The sequence below is a fragment of the Ambystoma mexicanum genome, chromosome 10, assembly GCF_040938575.1.
Source record: "Ambystoma mexicanum isolate Mex_15411 chromosome 10, UKY_AmexF1_1, whole genome shotgun sequence".
Classification (NCBI taxonomy): domain Eukaryota; kingdom Metazoa; phylum Chordata; class Amphibia; order Caudata; family Ambystomatidae; genus Ambystoma; species Ambystoma mexicanum.
In genome coordinates, this window is record NC_090932.1 from 1,316,643,113 (window position 1) to 1,316,663,988 (window position 20,876).

The 20,876-nt window shown below is 45.6% G+C and overlaps 2 protein-coding genes across 2 annotated transcripts in view; one reads left to right on the forward strand and one right to left on the reverse strand.

Moving 5' to 3' along the window:
* The window catches only part of HSCB (HscB mitochondrial iron-sulfur cluster cochaperone), a 170,599-nt gene extending 158,487 nt beyond the window's left edge, over nucleotides 1-12,112 (reverse strand). Inside the window, exon 1 of the mRNA XM_069619358.1 lies at nucleotides 10,631-12,112. Coding sequence (XP_069475459.1) covers nucleotides 10,631-11,463 — 833 coding nt within the window. The 5' untranslated portion in view covers nucleotides 11,464-12,112. The remainder of the gene's footprint in view (nucleotides 1-10,630) is intronic.
* Nucleotides 12,113-12,209: 97 nt separating this feature from the next.
* The window catches only part of CHEK2 (checkpoint kinase 2), an 816,762-nt gene continuing 808,095 nt past the window's right edge, over nucleotides 12,210-20,876 (forward strand). Inside the window, exon 1 of the mRNA XM_069619359.1 lies at nucleotides 12,210-12,354. The gene's annotated coding sequence lies outside the window, so the exon portion shown is untranslated. The remainder of the gene's footprint in view (nucleotides 12,355-20,876) is intronic.

The following is a 20,876-nucleotide window of genomic DNA, read 5'->3' on the forward strand; positions in this document are numbered from 1 at the left end:
TGTGCTCGGAATGGGTGAAGGTCAGGTCGCTGTGAAGCAGGGTGGTCACTATCTAAGCTAACATAATATATTCTCAATAATGCATGCACTAAATAGCACTTGTTCAAAGTCTTTCAGTTGGTTATGTCTCTATAAAAGTCACACATATATCTATACTATCAATTAACATTGGATTATATAGGCCTTAGGTTAACGGTCTTGACCACTATAATACACCGTTTGAAGTGTTGGTCTGTGCTCACAAGAATCTCCGGTATGTGGCATTTGTTATTGATAGGCAACGATATACTGCAGTAGGGGTCTAATGTTAGTTAGTGGTCTGCTAGGTGGGCACCACGGCGTGGTCAGTGGTCTGGCACATGAAGAGAATACCTTGCAGGGACAGGGTCAGAATGGCAATAAGTTTCCACTGGCGAGGGTGCGTGGACAAGTACACGTTTGTGGAGATGAACAAGCTATGTGCTTAGTTCAGGCTGGTTCACATGCAGGACTGTGATCTCAGAGGCAGAGTGATGTGTTACATTTATTAGCTGTTGCAATTACCTCTGGAGTTTTCCAGTCAGTCAGAGTGGGAACGAGGGTAGGGGCCATGTGCTCTGCGCAGTGAGGCCTGGTCACCAAGATGGAGTGGAAAGGGGGTACAAAAATGGATGCCCTGTGTCCTGCTCAGTGGTCCCATCTACGCAAATGTCATCCAAAGTTATCACATAAGGGCAAGGGGCGAACCCACTACTGGAGGCACTTGGTACAAGTTTCTACTGAGAAGTAAAGGATGAGAGGGGCCTGATGGCCCCTCGCTCCCACACACTTGCCTGCACGCCCCAGGCCCATCCATCCCACCCCCCTCTATCAAAGGCGGTTCACACCCGGGGGATGAGCGCTGGCATGGGGGGGGCTGTCACGGGCGCAAACGGCCAAGGTGCCAAACAGCATGTACACTTCAAAAGGTATCCCACGCCCGGGGGCCATCGCTCACATGGCCTCCTCAGTCCCTGTGTCTCCAGGCAGGCCTCCCCCCTGGAAACCACATAATACCACGACATACACACATCATTCATTCACAAACACATCCCTGTTTCTAATACTTTATAAACCACTTGATATGTCTCATGAGAACATCTTTGTGCTTTGCAAGTCAACTCCTGAACCTTCTACCTGAGAAGCACTGGGATCTATGCTAATCTGCTCGTCGTTGCGCTATCTGTGACCGCTTCGAGCAAACTCGTCAGTGTGCTACCCGTGGCCATCTACCTGTTCTCCTGCAACATACTGCTCGGCCTGCTGAATCCAACTGTTTGTTGGTCAAGGTAAGGCCATGTATCCTAGTCATATTTTGGTCATTTTTACATTTCTATTTGCGATTACAGTACCCAATAGAGCTATGGTCATTGGTCTCATTGCTATTGACTTCAGTTTCAATTGTTACGCTATCAATAGATCTATTTATTTTCATCTGTGTCAATTGTCATCAAATTGCATCCTTCGGGGGTCCAGTCTATAATGTAAGCAGGTTTCCTTTTCGTGCAAGACAGAACATCCAAGGGACGAGTCACATGTTCAAAGTTTAGTCACATAATTTAAAAAATGTCTGTAACTTATGCAAATACTAAGCCACACATGATGAACTGGTATAGTTCCGGCGACCAAAACAAACCTTGCATTGAGCATGGTATGGTTCATTTACTTTATGACCATTTTTATTCATCAAGGTTTTATAATAATCTTGATATTTATTTTTCAGAATTTTGAACAATGCCTGCCTGTTCGATTAGCGGTTGCCCTTCGAAGAACCATGCTAAATCTGAAGGCACTACAATGCATGTATTCCCGAAAACTGTTGATCGAATAAGAGAATGGGTCAGACATTGCGGATATCCACTGGATGAGCTGGAAAGTAGAGTCCAACAAGTCTTTGAGGACAGGGGGGTGATCGATACCGCCATCTGCAGCCAGCACTTTCCCTCAAACATGTACACCACATCTTGGGTAACAAAGAAGAATAAACTGCGATCGACACGAAAATTGCTCGCAAACGCTATTCCCACTCTATTCGTCCACATTCCGCCACTGGTAAGTCAAGTGTCCGTTTTTACCTTTAGGCTTTGCGGTAGCGTGTAGGTAGCCGAATGGATTCATTGATATTTTAGGTGTTGTTTCCAATTTGTAATACTTTCGACATTGATATGAGTGTATAGCTTTTTGAATAATGACATTTATCAATATATTATTTTTAGATTTCATAACCCACAAACAAAATCTATATATGGGCACAGGGAACTGTGCTATATTGCGCATTACTCAAGTATTCTGTCTCCTTACATGGCAATTTTAAATATTGGCATTTCATTATCAAAGAGTTTACCTTTACAACTTCTTGGCTATCCCTTGAATCTGAAGCAAGAACATTCTACTTCCGTGACGTGCTTTCAGTTATCAACCACTTCTAGCGCGTATCAGGTAATTATACTTGGCTATTCCGCTACATGCTTGTTTTATGCACGTCAAGTAATAGTTTTTATGTATCGTGTGATTATTTTACCAATTGTTTGGTTAGTGCTTTCCAATTGATATACACCTTAGTTGTCGTCCCCTGGTGTTTGTTTTCAGTTATAATTAGTGTTATCCATACTAATGCAAGTACTGTCTTTCAGGGAGATGCTGAAGCGTCCACCACATTGACAACAGCCCTAGATGTTCTTCAGCAGCACGAGGTATGGATACGGACAGCTCCATCGACTGTGATCATCAGGACTGGAACACTTGTCATTTGATTGTTCTACACCATGTTTCATTCGTGGTTAGCCATTGATATGTACCTGTGCTGTCGACCCCAAGTGTGTGTTGCGTTTTCAATATTGTAATCCTTACTAATGCAAATACTATGTTTCAGGCAGTTGTTGAAGCGTCAACCCACGCACTTGATGCGGAGCCTGACATTCAAGTAATTCCAGGGGAAGCGGGACCATGCGGATACAAATAGGCGCAACAGCTTTCGGAAGCGTGCACCACATGGACAACAGCCCTAGATATTCTTCAGCAGCACGAGGTATGGATACTGACAGCTCCATCGAGCGTGATCATATAACGTGATTCCATTTGCTATACTTTCTTGCCTATTAAACGCAAGTACTGTGTTTCAGGGAGACGATGGAGCTTCCACTACAATCACAAGATCCTATTTAGATGATGCAGATGTAAAGAAATCGGAGAAATAAGTTGATTAAATCTGATCATATTTAAATATTCCTTGATTCTTTTAGACAATGCAACATTTGTGGTTATCCCTTTAGATGTACCTGTGCCGTCGACCCCAAGTGTGTGTTATGTTTACAATATTGAAAACCATACTAACGCAAGTACTGTGTTTCAGGGAGTTGCTGATGCCTTCTCTTCAATACAATCATTTGTGGCAGTCCATGCAGAGCCAGAGGTATGGATACTGACAGCTCCATCGAACTAGGTCATCAGAGCTTGAATACTTGTCGTTTGATTGTTCCACACAATGTTTAAATCGTGTTTGGTTATTGAGATGTACATGTGTGTTCGTCCTCACGTGTGTTTTATGCTAACAATATTTTGATACACAGTAATGAAAATACTATGTTTCAGGGAGTCGATGGAACCTCATTTCGTGCTGTCTATGCGGATACAGAAAATATAGTCGTTGCAGCGCAAGAGGAAGGGGAGACATGCGGATACATATTGGAGCAACAGCGTGCAGATGTTGAAGGTCGAGTCAAAAAAGTTGCAAAGAAAAGAAACAAAAATAAGGTTAGTTACAAACAGTTCATAACTTTAGAAATATTTTTGTGCTGGGGACTATTTTATGTTTTTTTCCAGTCAATTGTACTAGACTTTATCTTGTGTTTAAACTGAACATCCCTTTTCCAATCTGTCCTCTAGTTACCCATGGGTCCACGAACTATACATACACAGACAGTGAAACGAATGAGAGATGTTGCTTGCCAGACCATTTACACTATGGAGGCTATGGAGGAACTATTAATTCAGACGCGGCGTGTTGAGACTCGGGATGCTCATGTCCAATGTACAGAAAATGAAATGAATGTGTCCGGAGAATCCAGCAAAGTTGTATTGGACCGCTGCTACAGTACGACCGCACCGCAACAACATGATACTGGATGTATTGAAGATAGCTGTGAAGTAGTCGCAGATCAATTCACACAATCTACACCCGCCAAAAAATTGCCACCAAAAAAGCTGTCAACATTGTTGCGTTCTCCCATCAATGTTGAAATGACAGAATGAACCAGCAGCAGCATTCACCGACGTATCAGAACTTGATAGCAGCGATATTTCTTTCAAATGTGGTGATATGTCCTCAACGTCACAGGCCGAAACAACTTTGACGCAGGATGACAGTCTAATGAAAGAGGCCAAATACATAGTATTCGACAGTTTTTTGATGGATATTATAAGTATGCTGAAATGTGGGCATTCCGTCAGAGGGGAAGTATGTGGGAAGCCATCGATTCATGCAACTCGTCAAAAACAAGGCAGTAACGTCACAATACATGCCGCCTGTACATTACATCATACATTTTCATGGTCTGCACAACCGATGCTGGGGAAACTGCCAGCAGGCAATCTACTGTGTGCAGCTGCATTACTTTTTAGTGTCTCCAGTTTTAGAAAGTTAGAGTCTTTCTTTCAGTTTGTGGGACTCCATTTCATTTAATTTTACAAAGGTAGCGGGCGCCCCTCTCTCGCAAGAACAGACATGATAACCTGTTCAGTGGTTATTAACCACTTGAGAGTTCGCAGCCACTGCTTTTACTCACTGTGCCTTTCACAGATGGGAAATATCCATTTGCATATCAGTCTTTGTCCTGCCCAGGGGCAGTCCAGCACCGAAATACAATGGCAATTCCAATCTGAACGAGAGTACCACCAGCAACCCCATACACGTGTTTCACCCTTGTTGGGGATCATCAGTGAGGTGAAGCTGATGCCTCTCTAAGCACAGTGAGAGGGAGACCACGTCTGGTTGCCCCCAGGAGACCTAGGGTTACCAATCCCAGGTTCCTTAACAAATAGTTTTACAAAGGTAGCGGGCGCCCCTCTCTCGCAAGAACAGACATGATAACCTGTTCAGTGGTTATTAACCACTTGAGAGTTCGCAGCCACTGCTTTTACTCACTGTGCCTTTCACAGATGGGAAATATCCATTTGCATATCAGTCTTTGTCCTGCCCAGGGGCAGTCCAGCACCGAAATACAATGGCAATTCCAATCTGAACGAGAGTACCACCAGCAACCCCATACACGTGTTTCACCCTTGTTGGGGATCATCAGTGAGGTGAAGCTGATGCCTCTCCATTTCATTTAAAAAACACAGTACTACAAATACCAACGTGATTATCTGTTTCCGGCCATTAGTGATGCTTGGAAAATTGAACAATTGTCTCTAGCAAGTACATTCGAAGGCAAACGTTTCAGGCTAGCCGGCGATGGACAATGCAACAGCCCTGGATTTTCTGCCAAGTACTGCACCTACCACTTTCAGGACATGGATAGTAAGAAAATTGTGAGGTCGGTGGTCGTGCAGGTAACACAATGTACATCCTCAGTGGCCATGGAGAAACTAGGATTTATAAAATCAGTGGAATATCTGCAATCGAGGGGAATGCACATCGACCTCATAGCCACGGACAGACACATTTCAATTGCCAAGACAACGAGAGAGCAGTTCCCACATATTAAGCATCAATTTGACATATGGCATCTTGCTAAATCAATCAATAAGAAAATCTTGGCTGCAGGGAAAAAAAAAAGGTTTGGAAAGTATTTCAGAGTGGTCCCAGTCTATCAGCAACCATCTTTGGTGGAGCTCCAAAACTTGTGAAGGTTCAGTGGAAATACTACTTGAAAAATGGCGGTCACTGATGCACCACTGTACCAACGTGCACCGCTGGTCAGAAAACCTACATTTTCACCAATGTGAACATGGCCCTTTGTCCCCAGTAGAGGCACGGAAGAAGAATTGGTTGAATCCATCTTCACCGACACACAAAGCCATTGAGAGGATTGTTTTCGATAAAGCTCTATCAAGAGATTTGAGGGGACTGACAGAATTCTGTCACACAGGAGGTTTGGCGGTGTTCCACAATATGTGCCTAAAGTACAGGCCAAAGCGCTTGCATTTCAGCATACAGGGCATGAGACAGGACTCTACTAGAGGTCTTGGCCCATAACGAGAATCTCGGCTGTGAACAATCTAGGAATAAGGGTAATGTAAGGATGCCTCGCTACACTAAGGCCTTTTCAAAAAGAAGTAAGCAATGGGTGATCAAACCAGTCTATGAGGAAATGGAGTTTGACTTTGTCAAAAGCCTTAAAGCCTTATTGTTGCTGTATTAGAGAAGCACAGATATGGAATTTTGAACGTTTCTGTGCAGAGCACTGATCCATTGCCACCCAACATTGCCACTGTGCCATGTCCACCCAAAGGAGAGCTGGTTGTGAAGTACAAATCCCGGTTTAAATAATTGTAATACGATTGTCTTTTTGTAAATAAATGTTATTGTACAGTGTGCATACAAAGTACGCTAACCCTAACCCCTACCTTCACCATCCTGGGTGCCGAACAACCTGGGTGTCATCTTTGAATTCTCTCTCTATTCACCTCATATTGCTGACCTTGTCTATATGTGTATGTATATATTTTTGTTGATGTAACTAATTTTCGCAATCTCTTGTAAATGCTGCGCACTGTTAACCGAGGGGAGGCTTGCGTATTGCAAATAAAACAAACAATAAATCTCACTTTCAACTCAACTCCTCTGGTACTTTATACTTTCCCTGACCTTCCCCAAAAAATTAAAAGTCTCAATAGTTATGGTTCTTTGGGGCTTCAAAGCTCGCAGAGAACGAGGACAAAATTGGGGGCCTTAGAACGCACCAAGCGAGCCGTTGCAGATGAGAGAGAAGCCAGTTCGCATTTGCACATTGAGGTGCAGTATATAGATGGATTCGAAACTTCAAGTTCTCACAGATGGCTTTACTACGGGATGTTGCAAAGAAAGAATGTATGCTCATTTCTAGTGAATGTGAGCGGCTTTGATTTTCAGCTCGCGCCCTGAAGAGGCCCACAGCTCGCACTGGCAGTATAAGGTTCTATTGTTTTTTGACCTTGAGAGACAGGGACCATGCCAAAAGAACTTCATTTGAAGGGGTGGGGGTGCAATAACTTAAGAGACGAGAAGGCAGAAAATTCTGAAACTAGACCGAGTTTCATGTTAGTTCAGTATACGAAAAATCATTGTCAAGAGCATGGTGGGATTTACGGACTGCATTCCGCAGAGACACAATGGAAATTGCAAATATAATGTAAGTAACTCTTTAGACGCTTTTATACCGGAATGAAGAATTAAAGAATGGATGAATGAATAAATGAATGAATGAAGAGCTTGGAAAACGTTTGTGGGATCGTCCTTGTAGCGGGCACATGGGCATGCAGGTCCACATTCCACACGCATGTAGACAAACAGTCGTTTCTCATTGTGTGATAACCTCGATTTATTTCGTTACTTTTCGCATTGATTTTAGAGACGAACATACTCCATTGCACTATCCTTGAAAGCAAATAGTTTCAGCTCGGCCGTAATAAATAAAATGAATAATATTAATAAAGATCGGCTGGCGAGACTAATTATACATTTTATGTTTTCAAAACAGGTATATCCTTCCCTTTTGTTACTGCCACCAGTTTCAGACACCGGCAGATGGTTTTTTTAACCGCCAGCTGCAGCTTAATGTAAACATCTGCACAATTGTGATGATTTTATGGGACGATCGCCAAGGGCCCATATGCCCTTACGCGGTACTGGCGGCTAGAAGCAACATATCAACCTTTACGCTGGCCTAGTGCCTACTTGATGGAACAGCCTTGCGGTTCAACGTGCGACAAAAGTGCTTCTTTTAACGAAAACCAACACCCTGTGTACCATAAAGGAACAGCGCGTGACTCACGATAAACTTTTACGGATTTGCGGATAGAGATAAAAGAAAATAAATGGCTTTCGGAGTTCATATGGCAATTGCTGAATATTCTATAAACATTTAATGTCAAATAAATGTACTTTACCAAATGTACCGTGTTGCTGTTTGATTTTAAAGTACAGTTTCATATTCCGAATTGTGACGCACTGTGTTGGGAGTTGATCTGTGTTGGTTTCCGGGTTCTGTGTGAAGTCGCGTAGAAGACGACCGGGCGCGTTTGCCTACGCAGCACAGAAACGTCATGGAGAGAGGCGGGGAATATGAATGTTTTGATAATGTCAGGCTCAGGGGCAGGGGATATGATTTAGTGCCGCAAAAGCAGGTCAGCCAGGGCGATGGGGGAAAAGATAGGATTATCACAAAATAGCAGCTCCCTGATGCCCGTTTTCGTGTGCGTTTAATGGATGAAAATTCGGGTAAGGTCCATAGGAAATTTTTCTAAAATCGAGCGACTTAGGCCTTAGGCTTAAAAACACATGGCCGACCCGTAGGGGCAATAAAAAATGTTGACCGAACCATTCCTTTAATGACAGTGATTGCAAATGTTTTGCATCAGTTGTTGATTGATGCCCTGGGGAAAAAGAAACGGGATGAACTTCAGATATTGTGGCTGTTGGTTTGGGTGATACACCATCACCTTTCAAAATGTTCACGTCTTGAATTGCCTGTAGAGCGCCTGTGTTGAGATCGGTATTAATATTGAGACAAGGTAAGTTTAATAGCGCTTTATGAGTCAATGAGGAAATGGGGGGGACTCTATGAGGGAGTCGGTGCAATACCCGATCTTTCCAAACATCCAGCTGCCCCTCCTTTGCACGCCAGGTTGGAACTGTGGCAAGGACGATCTGTGCTCCTTAGCGAGTAAGTGTTCATTTAGATCAGTCTATGCGGTAAATCGAAGGATGGGAGCCTTGGGAGACTAACGGAAGTGTAAGCGATCCAGTTAGTAAGAACCCTCGTTTGGAATAAACACTCACCGGTATTGCAGGGTAAACCAAACCAACTTCAGGGAACATACTTACGATGCTGCCCAGAAACCCCCAGTGTTTGCTCATGGTTAGGCCCACGTAGCCGAAGTGGACCACTAAAAGACCACTTCCACGCCCGGCCTTTTATGTAGGGAAAGTGTTCAGGGTTCTCCTTCCAGCTCCATCTTTGCTCCAAATGCTCCAATGGAAATGGAGAATGTTTGTGAGTCCGTCCAGATTGTGGGGTGACTCTTCCATAGGTTTCCAACAAGTTTCTATAAAGAATACGTATATATTTTAGGTTGATTTGCCTAATGTAACTTCATTGGATAAAGGATATACAGCATTATATGTTCGTGCACAAAGACTGGATGGCATAAGATATATATCAGTGCTTAAATTGCAAAAAAGTAAACAAGAAACCGAAACATGGGCTCGAATTACAACTAGACCTGGGCAAATCACTTCACACTCCTTGGTCTTAGTTTCCTTAGCTACCAAAATTGGTGCCACCTAGAAGTGATTTTCTTAAAACACTCACACATGGTTTAACCATTTACAATAATACTGACAACTGCTTATACAGTACATTCAATAGGCTGAATTGCCCCTTAGCGCACTCATGAAACATTCCTAGCCATTGCTCTCTTGTCAGACAGATAAGTTAATTAAATAATACTTCAATGTTTGGTGATGGGAGGGACTTGCCGAGTCCGAATTCGAAATCTGTGTGGAAACATGAAATGATGAGACTATGGTTAGGAGGGTTATAACCACGTCACACATATTCAGAGTTCTTGCCTTAAAAATCCAGTCCATACACATATTTGTGGGTCACTCGTAGAGGGAATGAACCATTATAACATTCCCTGCTAGCCACCCTTCCCTTATCTGTCCTTACTTTTTAGCCCTGCAGCGTGGTGCATGTGCTGACTTCCAGTTAGATATAGAAAACAAATATTTCCAGCACCGGTGGATACCCTGCCACAAAATGCAAAAATGTCAGAGCTAAAAATAGAAAAAAAGCCTTTTATATGTTTTGCATGGGCAAGAGCGGAAATGTTATTTCTAGTGCAAATAACCTGCTTATGCAACACATTCTAGCATGAGGGGATGCTTGTGCTGGGAAAGTGAAATGAGTAATTGTTTTATCAGCGCAAATCCATGCTCTCGGTATAGACAATATTTTTGCTATTTCTAGCTTGAGCAGATATTCGAGTTTGAAATCAAATAAAATCATGATCCTTTGCAGGGACCTTGTCCAGGCATTGACATTAAAACACTGGATAAACAGTATGCAGCACCTCGACATAATCGAAGATAAGAAGGCACAGCAATCGTAGAAGGATATAGTTATTATTCAACTTAAAAGTGCATAAATATGGGCCGGTTATCAACTTGTCGCATTATCTTTTGTATTTGGGTTGCCCCCATTGCTTGCTGGGACATGTAAGAATCGACCTTGCTTCTCCCAAATGTTACAGGATACGTGCTGCAATGTATTCCAATCGATAGTTCAAGCTGCAGTAGCATTTCAATGTCAAATGGGGGCAACTGCTAATTGAACATTTTTGAGCTACCTTAAAGCTTTAATAAAACCAAAAGTTACAGTTTGCTAAATGCAAGTACGCCATCTCTCACCTGTTCATAATCTGAAAGTAATCCTTATTTGGATCTGGTGGCTGAATGGCACTGCAAGAGGGGCAGAAAAAGACATCGATAAACACATGCTTTTGACATTTCCAGCATGTTCCCTCGGTCTGTGACCCACAGCAAGTTGCTTTGGAGCCTTTCCTTATAGAATAACTCATTTGATTGAAGGTAAATGCTGGGCATTGTTCGTGACTGATCACAGCTTTGAAAGAACGGACGCACTGGTGTGCTCCTGGCAGATACTGATGGTTAGTTGGGAGTCCGTCTTTGGTGTATTTTGGTTTTCTGCTCAGTCGCAAGCCACCACCTTCACGTAAGGCTTTGGGGAGATAGTGGCGCTTGGTTCGGAGTCCGTTGTCTGTGCACAGAGAAGCGGTTGTCAGCCTCTGCGAGACATTGACAGGGAGACTGTGATCATTGGCTGCGAGGCAATTACCAGTGCATAGAGGGTTGCTATCCATATTCCAGATCCCAGTGCCATAGATGTTATTGGTGCCAGAGCAATTGTGATGCTTGGTTTGGAGTCTGTACTTTGAGTCTGGCCATTGCTTTTTCAGCCACCAACACCCAGTGTCAGACCTACCGTTAGAGACATAACGACGACTAGAAGGAAGTCGATTGCCTGTACACAGAGAGGGGGTTTTAAGTTCCAATGCGCCAGTGCTAGAACTCGTAATGAAGGGAGAACTCGTTTTCATTCCCTGGTCAGGGACGACGGCTGTGGAGACACCGCATTCCGTGACAGTTGCACACTTCTCCAGAATAGGCCTGTACTCGCATGCAAGCGATCTACAAACCACTCTCAGCCTCCCCAATAACATAGCTTATTCGTTTGGAGCCCTTCCGGCGTTGAGGGCCTTATCAGCGCTTCATGTAAACACTGTCTGACATTCTAAAGAGGCCCTCACATGTCTGGGGCTTACCCCCCGGCCATCTGTAGAAAGAGAAAGAAGAATGTGCGTGTAAATCGAAGACCTCGAGAACTAAAAATAAGGCAGCCATCTTTGAATGGAGTCGGCAGCCTAGCACATTGTTTACGTCTGTGGCCAGCATGATTCTTCTATCAAAACATCCACTTGTTACTCAGCAAGCCCACGCATTAAACGAATAGGCAATGCTATATCGAGAATTCCAGTGCACACATCGTTCTCTTAGCACGGCTACTTTTGTTAAATTAGACACGGGTATCCGTGGAAAAACGACATTTTCTTCTTTCATAAAAATAATGCAAAGAAAAATCCTTGTAGCCCTTATCACTGCTTTAATTGGCAAAATACTTCCCAAAACAACGTCTGTGGCGGTAAATCCTCTAGAACTCGAATTTACTTGCACGGTTTCCAACTACCAAAATGCTGGTGCGTATAGACTATACCGTATAGCAGATTTAAAGTTCCTTTAATAATAGGGCGGTACCAAACCAAATGAGGTTGTTTCAGACGTCTCAGTAATTGGTGGGAAAGATCGATTTTTTCCCCCCATTGGCTGGCGGCCTATAGTGCTGTGATTGGGGCGTCGATTTGATGCGGGGATTGGCCACTGAACTTTGGTCTGCTGTGATTGGTGAGATGGTTTGAAGTGTGGATTGGCCGCGTAAGCCCAGCTCCCTGTCATTGGTGGTTTTGGAATGCGCGTGCTTGGCGCTCTCCATGCTAGGTGGCTGCTGGAATCGTCTTTGAATGCTCCAGCATCAAATGTTGCGTGCTTCCTGCAAGGTGAGCGAGGGCAGTTTTGTAGTGGGCATGTCATTGGTATTTATCATACTTACGCACCGCTTGCTAGTGGGGACATAGGCGGCAGTAATCGGGGCAGTTCCAAGATAGAAAGAAAGCGTGAGTAATAAGATTGGAACCCCTAAAGCCGCACTGTGAATACGTGTGTAAATAACGGAGGTAGCGGTGGACCACGAAGTCATTTGGAGTAGGATGCACCTGAGAAAAGTATAGCTGCCAAAAGGCCCCATGTCCCAAGTGAAACTTCAGACACTGATGCCATGCCAGATAATATTTTGTAATCTCTGACCCTCAGTTTATCACTATTCTAATTTAAGTAATTTGGGAGAGGAAGTCACACTTCCAATTTCCAAAAACATTTCCGCATTTGAAATTTAATGTGTAAACTACTTCCTGGCTTTTCAGTCTGCCACCAATGAATAAGACAACGTAATTGAGTTATTACAAGTTCCAGTCTGGCTGTCAGAAGTTTGCAGGGGGGGGGGGGGAGGGGTAGGGTGGGAAAGGCGGGGGTCGGGGCGCGTGGGCCAGGTGGTTGGAGTGACTGGGAGGATAAACACTTTATTGGCATGTTTAAGAATGCTCGGATTACTTACTGGTAATCTTCATTACTCGTAGTCCTACTCTTCCACTTCCCAGTACTTACCTGTGATTACACTCTGTGCTTGCAGGATCTCTTTCTTCAAGCTGGCCCCTCTCAGAAGGTGTAACCTCGTACATACCCATACATGCCAACCCACCAGATTTAGGTGGGGAAACTCCTGCCTTTTCATAGAAAAAAATTGTTTTTTTTCACGTTCTCTCGCCTAAAATAATTCCAGCGCCAATGCTTTCCTATGGAGAAAATTATGTCACCTGATTTCTCTCCAAAAAATCTCCCACCCAGGTGCGTCGGAATGTTGGCATGTATGCATACCCACAACACGGCAGTAAATCCAAAGCCACGTCATGGGCACCATCTCCCTACAGGAGGGAAGGGAAGACCATACTGGGATGAGGAGGACTAGGACTGTGAGTGATTACGGTTACAGTTAAGTCATCCGAACTTTACCTCCACGTTCCTCGTCCCAGTACTTACCTTTGAGTTGTACCAAAGCAGAAACCGGCAGGATGCTCATGCCCACCACAAAAGACACAGGCCCCAAGGGTAATGCAAAACCAACCCAAACCAATTTATTCAAGTTACAGAAGAAAGGAGGCAGGTGAATCAAGCCCCTCCCACCACTTGAACCAGACACAGCCCCCAAAACTCAGGACTGGGCCCCTTCATGTTGAGCTGGGAATGTCTAATGAAGGTCTTGGGAGTTGCCCAGGTGGCAGTCCAGCAAAAGCCCCACCTGCAAGCTAACCCAGGAGGCGGCCACTCCACTAGTGGACAGACCCTGGACTTGCCCCGCTGGGCAAAGGCCCGGAGACTCCTAGGCTTGCAGAATCAAAGACTTAATCCACTAGCAGAGAGTTGGAGTAGAAGCCGGGCGGCCGCAGCCCCCGAAGGTGATCAAGAAATGATCAGTGAGACAAAAGGACCCTGTCTGGGAAATATACTGTAAGACCGCCTGCTTGACATCCAGACAATGCCAAGCCTCTGCCTCCTCAGGAGAGGACGGATCAGGAAAGAAAGCTGGAAGAACCACCACCTGAGACCAAAGGAACTGCAAGGAGACTAGGCGCAAAAGGTCACACCGCAGGACCAGAGCCGCCTCTTGGACCACCAGAAACTGAGGCACACACAAGAGGGTCAGCAGAAGTAACTGCAGTTAAAAAGTTAGTCTTCAGCGTCAACTACTTCAGCTCAACACCCTTCAGTGGCTCAAAGGGGACCCTCTGCAACATAGGCAGGACCAAAGGAAGGCCTCAAGGGGGTTCCAAACCGGGCACAAAGGACGAGAATCCACTGCCACTTTAAACACCCTTGAGACCGTAGCCCCCCCAAACACCCTGCTGGAGGGGACCAGGAAACCCGAAATGCCCGCCCACTGAGAACAGAGAGGAGAGACCGTCAACCTCTTCTCAGACCCCTCATGAAGAAATTGCAAAATGTCTGGGAGACCATAGACCAGCGTTTGGGCACCCCTCGGGGAACACCAATTAATCCAATGATGATTGTAAGACTCTGGACAGTTCCAGCCATAGCAGCCGAAAGGCCTAATGCCTGCAGACCACTCCTCTGTTTCCATGCCCCACCTAACAGAGGAGAAGGTCAGACTCTGGGAACCCCCATTCCCCCACCACCCGAAGCCAGTAAGGGACCACCAGGACAAACTACTCGGAGATACCCTGATCCTGCTGATGACCCTCGGAAGTGAGGGAACCGGCGGAAAGGCATAAAGAAGCGGTGGTGGCCAGGATAAGGAAGGATCATCCACCCCACAGGCCCCCCGGGACAGAGTCCGTGAACAAAACCGGGGAAGCTGAGTGTTGCAGTGGGAGGCAAAGAGGTCCAACCAGGGACGCCCAACCCGCTGACTCACCTCAGCAAAAACAGGACAAAGGGACATCTCCCAGAGACCAGAAACATCCTGCTGAGCTGGTCCGCAGTCACATTGTCCACCCCGTTGATATGGACCACACGCAAGGAGACCAGGCAAGCGTCGGCCCGATGGTCAAAGCCGGATCCTCCAGGGAGCGGGACCCTGTAACCCCCTGATGGTTGATGTAAATCAGGGCTGCAGTATTGTTAGTCCGAACCAGAACATTCCTCCCCTGGATCGAAGGCCTGAAGACCACCAAAGCCTTCAGAATAGCAGCCAACTCATTCGAATTGGAGGACCGCCCCTTTTCCTGAAGAGACCACATCTTCTGATGAAACAAGTTCTGGAGAGTGGCCACCCCATCCCATCCCATGCCACTGGTTCAGTGGTATGAATGATCGGCAAGGACGGGGACCAAGACACACCCCTCCGCAGATGAGACCTGTCCAACCACCAGCGAAGAGACTTCCGAAGGGGAGATGTGACCGTGTTCAGAGTCGTACTGAAGGGACCCTGGGCACCAATGGGACAGCAGGTGATGAACCAACGACCAATGGTCTTAAATGGATCCGTGTCCAGAGGACCACAAAGACTTTGGAAGCCATGTGACCCTGGAGACACAACAGCTCCCTGGCCTTAGCCCAGTCCTTGTGCAAAATATCCTTCAGGAGCGACGAGCCGGGAGGCCCTATCCAGCGGAAGCCGGACCATCCCCTCCCGAGTGCAGAATTGGACACTGATGAACTGAAAGTCTGAGAGGGGGACAAGCATGCATGATTTAGGGAGATTAAGCACAAAAAAACCCAGACCAGGTTCCAGAAGACATCTCCAAGATGGTCAACACCTGGAGCTGAGACCTGCCCTTAATCATCCAATAGTCCAAGTAGTGGTACCCTTGAATCCCGGCCAGGTGCAAGGACACCACCACAGGATCCAATAACTTCATGAAGTCTCGCAGAGCAGATTTGAGACCGAAGGGCAGAACGCAGAATTGAAAATGCTCTGGCCCCACAGCGAACCAGAGGAAGCGCTGATGACTCTGGAAGATCGGGACATGGTAATATGCGTCCTGTAGGTCGAGGGGAACCAACCAATCTCCCCATGACACAGCCAGGATGATGGACTGCAGCGTCTCCATCTTGAAGCGCAGTGTTGAGAACAAAAGCATTCAGGCCCCGTCGATTTGTGGATGAGCCGGAAGGAGAGACCCTCTGGCTTGGGGACCAGAAACACTGTGGCATAGAAACGGTCTCCCTCTGGCCCATGGGCACTGGGTCAGTGACTTGCTTCCGAAGAAGGTCCTGGAGGGCAATGCGCAAGGCCATAGAGCGATAATCATCCCTGGGCAGAGGAGTCCACCTGGACACGGACTCTGGAGGAGGAGAAACAGTCCAGCCGGTACCCCACGTGAACCGTGTAACAAGCCCAGGCGTCAGAGGCCTAGAGGTCCCAGATCTGAGAAAAGAGAAACAAACTCCCTCCTACCGGTCAACAGTTGGAGTCAGGACTTCTGGGACGATGGAAAGGACCCCTGAAATCCTACTTCTTATGATAGTCTGGGGACGAGGAACATAAGACTTGTGGGAGGCTCAAACCCCCGGTAGACGCATGCGCACCCTTCTTCCTCAATTTGTTCGCATGCTTATCCGCTTTAAGGACCTGCTGAACTTTAGACTCAAGAGTGTCTCCAAACAACTTCGTACCCTCAAATGGAAGCTTCCATCTAGCAGGCTTATGGGGCCCCTCTGCCATCCAATCCCAGGGATGTTGGCACCCCTGGCCATAGCCGTCCGGCACACACCATCATAACAAAAGGAAAGGTTCAGAAGGAATTCTGTCTGCCTCTGCGTGTCTGACAGGGGCTGGGAACAGTCAGAGCCGTCTTCCAGAGACTGCAGAAATTTTCCGAAAGCCAGCCAAAACAGTGTCGGTGGCATAGGGGCCATAGGTGTTGGACTGCAAAGCCAGATGAGACCCCACATAGAATTTCTTCAGCGTGGAATCCACCTTCCTGTCCACCGGGTCTCTGACAGCCGCTTCTTCAGCCAACATTGATGAATGGCTCACCAGGCTAGCCAGAATGTCATCCACCTCCACCGTGGCTGGCAGACAGGATTCCTCACCCCGAGGGGATACAATTTAGCCATAAACCGGGGCCTGGAGATCTGCTCCAACCGTGTACACTCCCGCGGGATCTTATCCTGAACATCCGTAATCAAAGGAAGACCCAGCTTGGGAGAATGCTTATTCAGCTCAGAAGCCCGCTCCACCACCGACGGCTCTTGAAACTCCATAGACAAGTACATCTGGTCCATTACCAGCTGGACCTCGTCCCGGTCTAAGTACTTTTCGGTGGCCTAATCGTCAGAAGAAAGAGGACCCAGCAACTTTCTAGAAAAACAGGGACAGTCTTTAACCCTCCAAGCCCCGCTGCACGGCTGGCCAGGAATTAAACAGTGCCTTAAAGTCCCTCCTGGAAACCCTAGGAGCAGTCACCTCCCTTCTCTTAGCCACCCGGGAGGAAGAGGAGATGCCAAATCCTCATGCTTTCTCTTAGCAGCGTGCTGCTAAGAGAAAGCATGAGGATTTGGCATCTCCTCTTCTGAGGTAGGCAGAGGCCGTTCGTGGCTCTGCCTACCTCAGAGGCGCGAACGGGAGAGGCAGGGCTCCCAGCGTGCACCCATACCCCAGGAAACCCCGCCAAGGACCAAAGGAGGTGGCCCTGCTTTGCCTCTGTGAAACAGGAGCCGTAAGGCACTAGGAGGCACGGTTGCCAAGCAGGGAAAGACTCAAGCCCCCCCCCACGGCACACTTGCTGGAGTCCCAGGGCGGGGCGTGGAACCCCAAGACAAAACGCTGACCATGTCAGGAGGCCAACGGGCACACCCCGCTTGCCCGAGGACACCAGCCACCATCTGCTGGACGCCACAGCCCTGCAGGGGGCCTGACAGCCATCCTAGCACCTCAGTAGCCTCCAAGCACTGCTGTGGAGCCGCCGAGCCAGGGCCACCAGCCATTGCCCTTCACATGCCCTGCACAGTGAGGATCCTTCACATGTCCTGCACAGAAAGTATCCATCATTTCTCACAGAAACAAAAGAAATGCTGAATTGAGTGAGAATGTAGGCGGTAATACCTCCTGGAAGGAGAGGGGCCAGAAGAGGTCAGCTTGAAGAAAGTTCCTGTGAGCATGGAGCGTAGTCCAAGGTAAAAACTGGGACGAGAAAGAGGGACTTGGAGATAATACTGTATTGTTTTGGTGCTGGAGTTGTGTGCCAATATGTGTTGCCGCTTCTGGTGTGAGGTAGAATTGTTTCCTGGTGGTTATTATATCTTGCCAAGCACACCACTCGATAACTGGGGGCAACTTTTTTCTCTTTGGACGCTCAGTTGGTTAAAAATATTTTGTCTGTGCAAAACATGTCATCTCCAGATTGTTCCTTGGCTTTTTGTTTTTATGTGATGTTAAGCTTTCAGGTTACTCTGCCATAGCACACATTTAGGGCCCACAATGTGTAGTCGTTTGAAGCCCCCCTTCTGACTGTCTAATAATACCTCAGTGTTACACCACCTTAAATTGAATTATTGCACAATGCATCTGGATACGCACCACGAACTAGAAGCTGACAAAGCCAACCACAACATTGCCATGCTGGCACTTACCAAATAAGTGCACGTTTTGTCCTTTTGTTTACAGGCAATGCCATTTTCCCAATGTACTTAAAGTGCAATATTTGCTGCTGCTTGACACTATGCCCACAAACATTCCTTGGGGGAGAACCCTTCCCTTCACAAGTAAGTTTGCACCACCAGCACAACCTCTGAAGGTAGCCCTTCTACACCATTTGAAGCATTAATTCCCCTTGAAGTTTGTCTAGATGCGGCCCTGCACTGTACGCCGTGCAATCGCAACACCGCTGTTTATTCTGTAAGGAGCCAGGAAAGATCTGTGAATGGTGAGCGTTCTGCATCTTTGCACTGTTAGATATGATATGTTATTAATAACACGCTTAATACCAAGAGGTTTTAAGCGCGGACCCGCTAGTGGGTAGTTGGGTTAAGTGTACTCATTGGTTAAGATTTTTCACTTACCAATGTATACGTGAAAGGTTTTGCGCAAACTGAATACGTTATTAATAAAAAGAAACTAACAAATATAAAATAAGGTGGTGGGTAGTCGGGCTAAGGGAGCCCCTCGAGCTTGTCAGTCATGCCTATCATGGTTGATTTTTATAACAGATGACCATATAACGAAAATTCTTCTAGTTTTTAATCTAACCGAACTGTAATTATTTGTATTTACAAGGAGCTTGATTGTTGTGTAGTTGCTGGCGTTCTTAGTTTGCATAATCTTGCAGGTTCCAATGTTGAAGAAGACAAGCACTTAATGTTTGCCTTTCTGATAGCCTGCCTAAGCCTGCAGCATAGTCTGCTTCGATTAAATGAACCTGTTGGTGAAGGAGATCGCGCACATACACCCTTTCTTACTCGAAGAGTCAATTATCACTAACCAGTGACTGGTGGTGAATGCACATTTCTTGGCCTGCTGGGGGCAGATGGGCATATGTCCAATCATATTGTTAATGGTGCCTAAACAGCTTCTTGTCACTACCGTTTTAGTTGCAATGGGGCGAGGAGAGGACCTTTTCTGCCAAATGGAAATAAGATTGCCCAAATGTCCTGCTCCATACAGGCAACGATGTCAGAATGTATTCGTCCGTATTACATCACTAGCAGCATTAGCAAATACAGGGCCAATGCAGCTCTCCTTAATAAAATTGGGAGCCATGGTTGCATCTTGGTTGTGATTTAGAGGTAATCGAGGCTAATTATCCGATGGATTTGTCTATTGGTGGAAGAGACACTATGGCCATCACTGCATACAATAAGAAATGCATCAAAGGGAACCACATTTTCTAAAGGCATAATCCACAGAAATCCATCCAAGCAAATTCATTAACGCTCAGACTATGCATCGCATGCTTAATATGTGTTCAAGAAAGAAATGGGAATATAAAGGTAATATTCTGAGAGGAATATCTCTCTGGTGATAGGGTTCCTGGAAATCGAATCCGGAATAGTGCTGCCAAAGGGGTCTGGAATTGAAATAAGGAATGCTTTATTTTTGTTCTGGTTTTATTAATCAGACCGTACACAACTTTAAAAACTAAAATACAAATCAATCATAATATACTCCCATCATCCATTTAATCAATAGATACGACAACCGTACACACATTCTAAAAGGAAAAACGTCTGGATCGTTGTAAAACCCAATTTATCATCTATGTCCTCGGTAAAGATGGCAATCTCTTCTTACAAAAGGGCTAATATGGAAAGCTCCTGCCTTACCTTGATCCAAGGTCCTGATTATTTATCTCTCAAAGCCAGTTCCGGTTATTAAAGTTACCTTGCTATTACAAGTCCTACATTTGCTGGTGCCCTCTATTTGGAGTTTCACATTGACCGTCTGCAGGTACGGAAATGTACCAGCTGTTGGGTGAACATGCCGGGTGCTAGTTGACCGATTTTGCGATTCTGAAGAAAAATCCTTGTTGCACTTCATGTATATATGTGAAGTATCTCAAACCATTGTTTATATGGCATAGCATTCGCAGAACGGCTGATGTCATGAGCTTTTGTTAATCAATGTTTAATTTGCATGTGGTGCACTTTTTGTCACTGGGCTTGGCTAAGGAGGCATTCTTGGCCAAATCCCAAAAATGATAACATCCACTACCAAATTAATTGTTCTTTTAGACCAGTGCTTAGATACTTTTTGTACATTTTAAAATGATTGCAGATTTTTAGTTATTAGCTCTTTGGATCATTGTAACCTAGTTACTGTCACAGGATCGCATGAGATTTTAATGTATTGAGCAACGGATTGTGTTTATCAATTGATTACATTTGAGATCCGAATTAAAGTATTTTGTACCTGATGACTTAAAAGTCGAATAAACAATTACAACCTATATATATATTCGTTTGCTCTTTGTATATTTATTTTGAAATTTCATGATTTCTAGTACTT